This window comes from Pinus tabuliformis, chromosome J, assembly GCF_031772625.1.
Source record: "Pinus tabuliformis cultivar Carrire ecotype Pingquan chromosome J, CPIR1, whole genome shotgun sequence".
NCBI classification, from domain to species: domain Eukaryota; kingdom Viridiplantae; phylum Streptophyta; class Pinopsida; order Pinales; family Pinaceae; genus Pinus; species Pinus tabuliformis.
Window position 1 is genome coordinate 110786443 of NC_142295.1, and position 9710 is coordinate 110796152.

The window sequence follows — 9710 nt, forward strand, 5'->3', positions numbered from 1 at the left end:
AAGGAAGTGGTGGAGGTTCAGAGTCTCAGCTCTCATTCAAGCTTTGAGAGCGAAGGTCAAGGCTCTGCAGCCACAGCTTTGGGCAATTGGGAGGCTAGGACTCGGTCTAGCAGTAAACCTGTGCCAACAGTGGTGTTGCGTTGGGGAATTGATCGCGCTGTTCAGAGGACCAGAATGCAGCGCAATCGTGGAAGGGGTAACAGTGGAAGGGGAGGCTACAGTGGAAGAGCCCCCTCGACTTCTTCCTCAATTGAAGAAACCTCTGAGTGCAGAAGGCCGAGGAGAAGGCCCCCGGGCAGAGGCAGAATAGGGGAACCTCCAGCGCAAATGGACTGTGGGCATACGGAACACCCAATGGTGAGATACCGCCTTCCCTGCACCTTAGCCAATTCTACTTTCTTCGTGACTGTCTCTGTGGAGCACTGCAGCAATCCTTGGGAAGATGAGGAAGGCAATCCCCGTGCCAACCCTCCGCGCATTCCTGGGATTGTTCCTACGGTGGAAATGGAATTCCCTGCTGTTGAGATGATGCGGCCCATACATGACCCGGGAGCAGGCCCGAGAGAACCTGTTTGTGACTATGGCGCTGGCCCAAGTGACCGTGGAACGCGCAACCCTGGTAAGGCCATCCTCCAGCCTCCCTGCTGCAAGGCGGAAGATGAACCGCAAACTACTGATGAAGATTAACATGCCCAGCTCGCGCTCCAGGTTTTACAGCAAGAATTTTTCTCTGTCAGCTCCCTACGCGGTCATATATGAATCTGTTACTCTGTCTCTATGTAATTGTGTCGGTTTTATGCTATCTCTGTTCTGTGTTGATGTTCTTCAAGTGCTTTTGTTCATGTGTCAGCTACATGAGTGTTGCTCTAAGTTTTTGTCCATGTGTCCTATGTACTCCTGGCATGAATACTCCAGTGTCTACTGTCTGTCCTAGGACAAATCTTACAGGGCCGCGGCCCCGTTGTAATTTTGATGATGTAACTTTGCTCTTGCTGTAATATAATAGTTTAGCCTTACTTAGAAAAAAAAATAAGTTAGGTTTGTGATCCCAATAAGAAAAGTTAGTTGCTACAGAAAAACAAGAAATGGACTCTCTTGTCAAAGACGTGGAAATAAGCATCACACATGACATTTTGTAATGCAAGTAAATCATGTGAAAATGATTTCTTGAGAAAAAAATGGTATCATGTTGGAGATTAATACAAACACAAATCCTTAAATGGTGTTAACATATCCCATGAGAATGTTATAATCCTTCATAAATGACAATTTGTTGTTTCTAATACTTTTGGAAAATTTGAAGATATGCACACTAAAATAAAATTATCCACATTGGGTGATTTTTTATTTATAAAATGAAGGATTACTTGAACCTTATAATCCACTGAAGACACATTACAGAGAGTTAAAATAAGAAACATATCTAATTAGTTGCAAAAATCAACTTGGTTCATACAAGATCATTGCCTAAATGAAAGATTTCTTGCATCACACACAAATTATCTCACCATAACAATGATTATTTGTACATTTCTAAAAATATTTCTCTTCATTTATATATTATTTCACTGCATCATAAGAATCAATTTGTCAATGCATAAAGTATCCATTTCACCATCATGTAAAGGAAATTCCACTTTGGAATCTACATAAAAACATTAAATCTAGTCTTAAAGCTTCTCCACTATTATTACTAAAGTTCATATGACAACAATTTCTAGAGGTATTTTTGAGAGGGCATCTATCTGCAATATTGCAATAATAGTTATCAAAGCTTAAATCAATTAATACATATGAGTCATTTTTCCACCTATCCCTCTTATTTTTCCATTAATATTGGTTATCTGAGTAACATAGTTGTTAATATTAATGAGAAATTAATAAAGAAATACAATATATAAATTTAAAATCAAATTATAAAATAAACTAAAATTATGTTTTTTTTATAATTAGTATATTCGCTAATTTAAAGTTATGCTTATTTATAAGTATTACATCAAAATAAACAAATTATTTCTTCATTCTCTGTTATAAAGGTGCATAGGAAAGCCTTTAGGTAAATAAGGTAATGGAAAATATGAGGGATGTTGATCAGCAAGTGCTTCCCATCTGCAATATACATAATAACAATAATCAATATAATTGTTAATTTTAAAATGTTTTCATAATAATTATATTGTCTATGCTTTGAATTAAATGTTTATAAAATATAGTTAATTTATAAAAACATTTTTAGTAATGATGATCTAAAGTTTTAAATATTGTAAAACATATGGAAAGAGGAGAAATAAACCTGAATCTTGTGATAAATATGTGAAGGAAAAGTGCCAATTCAAGCCTAGCAAGATGGGACCCTGGACAAAGCCTAGCTCCCCCTCCAAAAGCTGAAAATAAGTGATTATTCGATACATCCTGAAAATTTATGGATAAGTTTAGTTATGTAATTATTTTACCATATAAATTTTCAATTTAGAGCGCATCATAAATATGAACCTACTTGATCCAATTCCCATCTCCATGGATTAAATGTAAGAGCTTCATTGTGGAACTTTTCATCTAGATGGGTTGCAGTCAAAAAAGCAAAGACCACCCATCCTTTTGGAATGAGACAATCTATAAAACACATTGATCAAAATTATGTTAACACCAACAATTTAATACACATGATTAAGTAAAAATATTTGGAAAAAGTATGTAACCGTGAATAAAATCTACCAAATAAAAACTCAACAATACCTTTCACTTTAGTGTCTTCTTTAGTTTCTCTAAACACCCCAGGGGCAAAGTTACCTAGTCGAAGTGTTTCATTTATAACCTGTAAAGAATGAAATTGAAATCACAACCTTTATATCCATATTCCATAGTTTGGATCATAAAATAAATATTGTTTTTTAATAGTTATTAAAAAAACTTTTCTAATCACTTTAACAAGGCTAACAAATCTCTAATCATATCCTTTCTAATAACGTCCTTGTTAATAAGAATTGAGTGGAAAAAAAGTAATAATTTACATACACATTGAGTGAATTTCATTGATTTATAATCATCCCACTCCAATTTCTTATGACCACCTTTGGCTTTTAATATAGCATCATGTTCTTCCTATCATATCAACATAAAATACTTCATTACATAATTTTATAAATCAAAAAATTTAATAAGCATAAAAATTGAAAATGAAAAACTATAAACACTTTCATCCCTTCCAATTCACTTCACATAATAAATAAATATTTGAAAACAAATATATTCTATACATATACTTACATTTATTTGATTTAATGAATTTATACTTACTTTCATTTGAGTCAATGCTTTGGGACAAGTTGTGAGAAACTTGATAGCAAATGTCATGGCTCTAGAAGAAGTCTCATGTCCAGCAAAGAGCAAGAATAATATAAAATCACAAATAATTTCATCAGAAATAAAGTCTTCGTCCAAAAGTTTAGTTAACAGATCTTTGTGAACAATATGAGGATGATCCCTTCTCTCTTTTATCATGTTGGAAATCTTTCTTATGAGGACCTCCCTTGCCTACAACATCATAAAATGAAGTTATTTCAATTCTTCAAATCTTTATTTCACAACTATAATAACAAAGTTAATGAACAACATCATAAAATAAAGTTATCCCAATTCTTCAAATCTCTATTTTTATAACTATAAAAATAAAATGAGATTACTTCAAATTTTCAGAATTTTTTTTTTCATAATTATAATTATAACTATAAAAATAAAATTAAAATCAAGTTATTTCAATTCTTCAGATTCCTATTTTGAAAACTATAAAAACAAAGTTATTGTGCAGTTTTAATTCATTAAAACCTTATTTTTTAAGAACTATAAAACTTCCCTTATATTAAAGGTATTTTATAAAACTTCAGTTATATTAAGGGTATTTTACAATTTTAATGAGATACCTACCTTGAGTCCCTTTGCATAAGTAGAACCAGGAATTTTGATGGGAATGGCGATCACTGCATTGGTATAGTCAACGAATAGCTCGCAAATCTCATATGTCTCTTTGGAAGGAGATAAATCGAGCAGTTGTTTGGCCATCAAGTTGAGAACCATCTACACCAACAAATAATTAATTAGTAATAGTTCCTTGTATGAATTACAAAATAAATGTGAACTTAATTGAATTTAAAGGCGTTTATGGAGGAATTAGTAATAGTTCCTTGTATGAATTACAAAATAAATTCGACCTTAATTGAATTTGAACTTAATTGAATTTAAAGGCGTTTATGGAGGTGGAGCAATGGTAGGGAGGGTAAAAAATCTGGAATTTGGGCAAAAAATTTCAAAAAATCATGCAGTAGCGGTGTTTGAATCATGTTTTTGATAATGGAAATGGATTCAGCACTATCAAAAACCTCTAGGGCACAACAAATATTGAAGATTGACAACTATAACTAAGATTTATTAAATTTCCTGCAAGATTCTATCAAAATATGACAGGAATTTCCATGATTTTCAAGACAAAAAAACAGTTTGGTTAGACTATAGCAGTTGAATTAAGTTGTAAATTTGAACATATAGCAGTTGAATTAAGTTGTAAATTTCGAACATATTTTATAAGTTGATCATACTTCTTTAATCACATGATCAAATTCCAAAATATTTCCCATATCTAAATTTAAATAAAAACTCAAATAAAAAAAATTAAATAAAATTGAAAAAATTCACTTACCTGGTGACATTCATTCTGCAGAGAAATTTCCTTCTTGTCTACCCATCTATCCAGCGTGGAGTGAACGAGATTCTGGATTTCCTCCATGAAATCGAATTTCAGCCTCTCAAACCTCAGCAAATTCACCGCTATTCCATGGAGCTTCTTCTGCAGATCGCCATGCACCGAGAGCAGCCCGTAATCGCCTATCAAAGCTTTCAGTGCCTTTGGGTAATGAGCTTGAAAAAACCTCCCCTCGTTTTGCAGAACATACTTGTTGAACTGGGGATCCGATGATATAACTGCTTGGCTTCCAAATAAATGAGATACGAAAATGTCCGAATCGTATCTGTTATGTCAATATCCACATGAATGAATTTTATATTAATGCAGAGCCCTACGATATAATGGTATCTCCTGGTTCTGATATTCTGAAGTCAATATTCATAATTGATTAATTCTGCTGTGAATATCAGTACTCAACTTATCTTCCCAAGACATAAAATTATATGATTTACCCATCTAAATCATAAATACTACACCAAATCTAAATCATTCTTAGATTTCAAAAAAATACAGAGTACAACTTATCTTTTCCACAAACAAAAAATTCTATGATTTACCAATCTAAATCATATATTTCTCTTCCCAAGACAAAAAAATTCTATGATTTACCAATCTAAATCATTCTTACATTTCAAAAAAATACAGAGTACAACTTATCTTTTCCATAAACAAAAAATTCTATGATTTACCAATCTAAATCATATATTTAAAAAATTTGACAGTGTACAGACAAAAAATTCTATGATCTACCAATCTAAATCATATATTTCAAAAATTTGACAGAGCACACAGTATATTTTGTGGAAAAATTACCCATTACTATATTGGTATATTTTGGTGCTCAACTTAATTCGCTTGTAAATTTCAGAAAATCAATTTTCAACCATTTTCAAAACAAAAAAATTTGTGATTTACAATTCTAAATGATTCTTACATTTCAAGAATTTGACAGAATACAGAGTATTTTAGGGGAGAATATACTTATTATTATATCGGTATATTTTGGTGTTTAACTTAATTGCATTCTAATTTTTAGAAACGTTTTTTGTTGTAATTTTAGTAAGATTACATCTTTATTATGTCTAACTTCTCACAACTTCTCACTCTGGGGATAGCACAGGACTTGAACCCAAGATCATCTTTATTGTGTCCAATTTCTCACCCTCAGTAGATAGCACAAGATTTGAGCCCAAGTCCTCACCCTCCAGGGATAGCACAAGATTTGAATCCAAATTTTCACTAACACAAGATTTGAACCTAAAACTTCTAGTTCCGGTTGGGTAAAACTTCATTTCCACGACCATTACAAATTAAGCTACCCAAACAAACATTTCCAAAAATATTTTGAAATCTAAAATAAAATTAATTATTTGAACTTACTTCAGATTCTTCAATTTAAATGAGATCTATTATTTGAAACCATCATATTTTGAAATATTATAACCCTATTTTTGATATTATTTCAACCATGAACTTATTTTTTATATTATTTCAACCCAACAAACTCTGCACTTCACATTGATAAATCTCCTCTGTACTGCACATTGATCAAATTTTGAAAAAAAACCTTTTTTGCTATTATTTCAACCAAACAAACGCCTGTCCACTACACATTGATAAAACCCCTCTGTACTGCACATTGCTAAAAGTTCAAAAAAAAACAAACGAAGCAAAACACACACAGAGCTTATTACCTTTTCTCTCTGTCGTCGATGAATTGTCTGGGACGATTGCTGGTCATGGAGCGATAATAACTGTAGGTTTCGCCAATCAGCGGCCATCCAGTCGAACCAGGAGGCAGATGGACCTCCTGATTCTTCTCATTATTAGTCTTTCTCTGGCCTCCCTGGGCATTCCACCGCCTGTAAATAAGGTGGAGGAGCGCCACCGCTACGGTGAACACCACCAACAGTAATGATACTTGGTCTGCCATTGGCGCCTCGTTAATCCTATCAGTGGATATTGGTTCTGATGCTGGAGAACTATTACCCCGGTGGGCTCTTTATGGTGCTCGATTAATTAATGAGATTGATGGCTAGCTGAAGATCTCGGCGGCTACTACTGTGTATGGATCCCAAAATTTGTCGTATTTCAGGTAATTTATTTATTATTATTTGCATAGATCCAAAAGTGACTTTATCCTATTTTAATCAAGATTCCAAAATTTGTCGCATCCGACGAAATTAGACATATTCTAGAATTCAACTTGTCTTTGATATGGAAAAAAATGTCAACTATTTCAAAAGTTGGTCCTACATTTTCTATGTCAACTAAAAATTTGTCCTGCTGCATTTTTCATCATTTAAATTTATTTCACTTTAATTTATGTTTATAGGTCTTAGTTATTTATTAAATTTGTTTTTAATTTATTTTATATTAATAGGGTGATACAAATTAAATGATTGATAAACATATTTTATAAAAAAAATAATAATTTTTTACATTAATATGATATACTTAGTTATTTATTATAATATATTAATAGGGTGATACAAATTAAATGATTGATAAACATATTTTATAAAAAAAAATAATAATTTTTTACATTAATATATATATATATATATATATATATATATATATATATATATATATATATAATTATACTCAACCTAAAATGAAGTCAACTTATTAAACCGAAAAAGCTCTTATTTATTAATATGATAAACAAAAATAAAAAAATATCAATTATTTTCTTTCTTTTGATTTCAAAAGTTTGTCTTACCTACATTATCTATCAACATTCTTACAAAACTCATTCAATTTAAATTTAAATTTATTGCACTTTAATTTATGTTTACATAGATACATATTTTAGTAAATTATTAAATTTCAATTTTTATATTGCTTTTTAATTTAATATTATATTAGTTTAATTATATAAATTAAATTGTTCATTAATGTGTGTCTTTTATATATAGATATAGATATGTCTAAAATGGTGTCAATTTTTTTTTTTTTAATTAGATTAAGTCTAGAATGGAACCAGGTTGTTTATTGAATAAAAGAAGCATGTTTTTATATGAAAGTTTTATTTATTAATATGATGAACATAAATTCAAAAGTGTCAATTATTTTATATCTTTTTTATTTCAAAAGTTTGTCTTACTTAATCTTCCATCAATATTCTTACAAAACTCATTAAATTTAAATTTATTGTATTTAATTTATGTGTACATGAATATATATTTTAGTAATTTATTAAATTTTATTTTTTATGTGGTTTTTTAATATAGTTTACCTTAGTTTAGTTATATAAATTAAATGTTTACCTCTTGGGATAGTTTTAATCCTCTTATGTGGTTTCCATTTCCAAGCACCCTGAGTTAATTTTCTTTATTAATATGATGAACATAAATCCAAAACTAACAATTATCTTCTTCCTTCTGATTTCAAAGTTTGTCTTACCTACAACATCCATCAATATTCTTATAAAATTCATTGAATTTAAATTTTTTGCATTTACATTTATGTTTACATGAATATATGTTTTAGTAATTTATTAAATTTCTTTTTAATTTATTTTATATTAGTTTAGTTATATAGATTAAATTGTTCATAAATACTGATGTGTCCTTTTTGAAATATATATATACATTAAGCTAAGCTTAATATAGTGTCAACCTACTTTTTTTTTATTAGACTAAGTCTAGAATGAAACCAGGTTGTTTATTGAATAGAAGAAGCAAGCCTTTATATATGAAAGTTTTATTTATTAACATGATGAATGTAAATCCAAAAATGTCAATTATTTTATATCTTTTTTATTTCAAAAGTTTGTCTTACCTGCATCTTCCATCAATATTCTTACAAAAGTCATTAAATTTAAATTTATTGCATTTAATTGATGTGTACATGAATATATCTTTAGTAATTTATTAATTTTTAATTTTTATATTGTTTTTTAATATAGTTTGTATTAATTTAGTTATCGTTTTAATCTTGTTATGTGGCTTTCATTCCTAAGCTTTAGGAAGTCATTTTATTTATTAATATAATGAATATAAATCTAAAAATGTCAATTATTTTATATCCTTTTGATTTCAAAAATTTGTCTTATCTATATCTTCCATCAATATTCTTACAAAACTCATTAAATTTAAATTATATATATATATATATATATATATATATATATATATATATATATATTGTTTTTTGAGCCATCAACTTGGATGCCCCTTGGGATAGTTTTAGTTCTCCCTAAGTGGTTTCCATCCTCGACCCCTCCCCATGAGGTTTGAACTTGAGACCTAGAGGGGACTAAACCAAACACAAACCAACTAGTATACACCTCATGGGTAAGAAGAAAGATAATTATGGCAATAGGTGACAATAATTCAAATGGTCTACACATGGTGTGTAACAATAAAGATAAATGCAGCAATAGGGTGTCAATAATTCAAATTTCAGGGTGGGATGTCAATTGCATGGTTAAAAAAAAATTAATAACACAAATAATCACAAAGCCACATTTATAAAATGCAAGTAACTTAATAAGTTTAATCACAATTTTTCATTAAAAGACGATGATGAAAAATATTCTATTTTATTAAATCTTGAACATACACTTAATATCTATAATAAAAAACCTTTAAATATGGCATTCTCTTTCCAATATAAATTAATCAATACGAAGAAAATGTGGGTAAAAAAGTGGCACATATTGATAACAAAAATAGATATTATAATTTAATAGCATCATCTTATACAATTGTAGTAATTATTAACTATTTATTCCATAAAATGGTTATAGTTATGGGTGATGTTGTTGAACTAAACCAACTTAAACTGCATTAATTCCATCCAAAATCATTTAGAAGGATATGTAAAAGTATGCAAACTAATATAATTGTATTTGTTCCTGTCAATGTTAGAAATATATGAATAAGTATACATATTGACATAATTGGTTTAAGTTAACTTTAATGTTTCCTCCTAAGAGGTTACATGTTCAAATCTAAAGAGGGGT

At 29.7% G+C, this 9710-nt stretch overlaps 1 protein-coding gene across 1 annotated transcript; it reads right to left on the reverse strand.

The window, feature by feature from the left end:
* Positions 1-1922: 1922 nt before the first annotated feature.
* LOC149225780 (abietadienol/abietadienal oxidase-like) lies at positions 1923-6746 on the reverse strand. Its single transcript, XM_089377311.1, has 9 exons — positions 6433-6746; positions 4694-5021; positions 3925-4074; positions 3298-3534; positions 3016-3102; positions 2737-2815; positions 2498-2613; positions 2294-2412; positions 1923-2109 (listed from the first exon to the last, which is right to left on the reverse strand). The coding sequence occupies exons 1-9, from the start codon at positions 6669-6671 to the stop codon at positions 2019-2021; spliced, it is 1446 nt and encodes a 481-aa protein (XP_089233437.1). The 5' UTR covers positions 6672-6746; the 3' UTR covers positions 1923-2018.
* Positions 6747-9710: the final 2964 nt, after the last annotated feature.

What these genes read in the sequence shown, in the direction of transcription:
- LOC149225780 (XM_089377311.1), bottom strand. Translation starts at nt 6,671, where the DNA reads ATGGCAGACCAAGTATCATTACTGTTGGTGGTGTTCACCGTAGCGGTG. An exon ending in CTTATGCAAAGGGACTCAAG is followed by an intron (nt 3,535 to 3,924) that starts GTAGGTATCTCA and finishes ATGATGTTGTAG; the next exon opens with GCAAGGGAGGTCCTCATAAG. An exon ending in CAATGAAATTCACTCAATGT is followed by an intron (nt 2,816 to 3,015) that starts GTATGTAAATTA and finishes CATTCTTTACAG; the next exon opens with GTTATAAATGAAACACTTCG.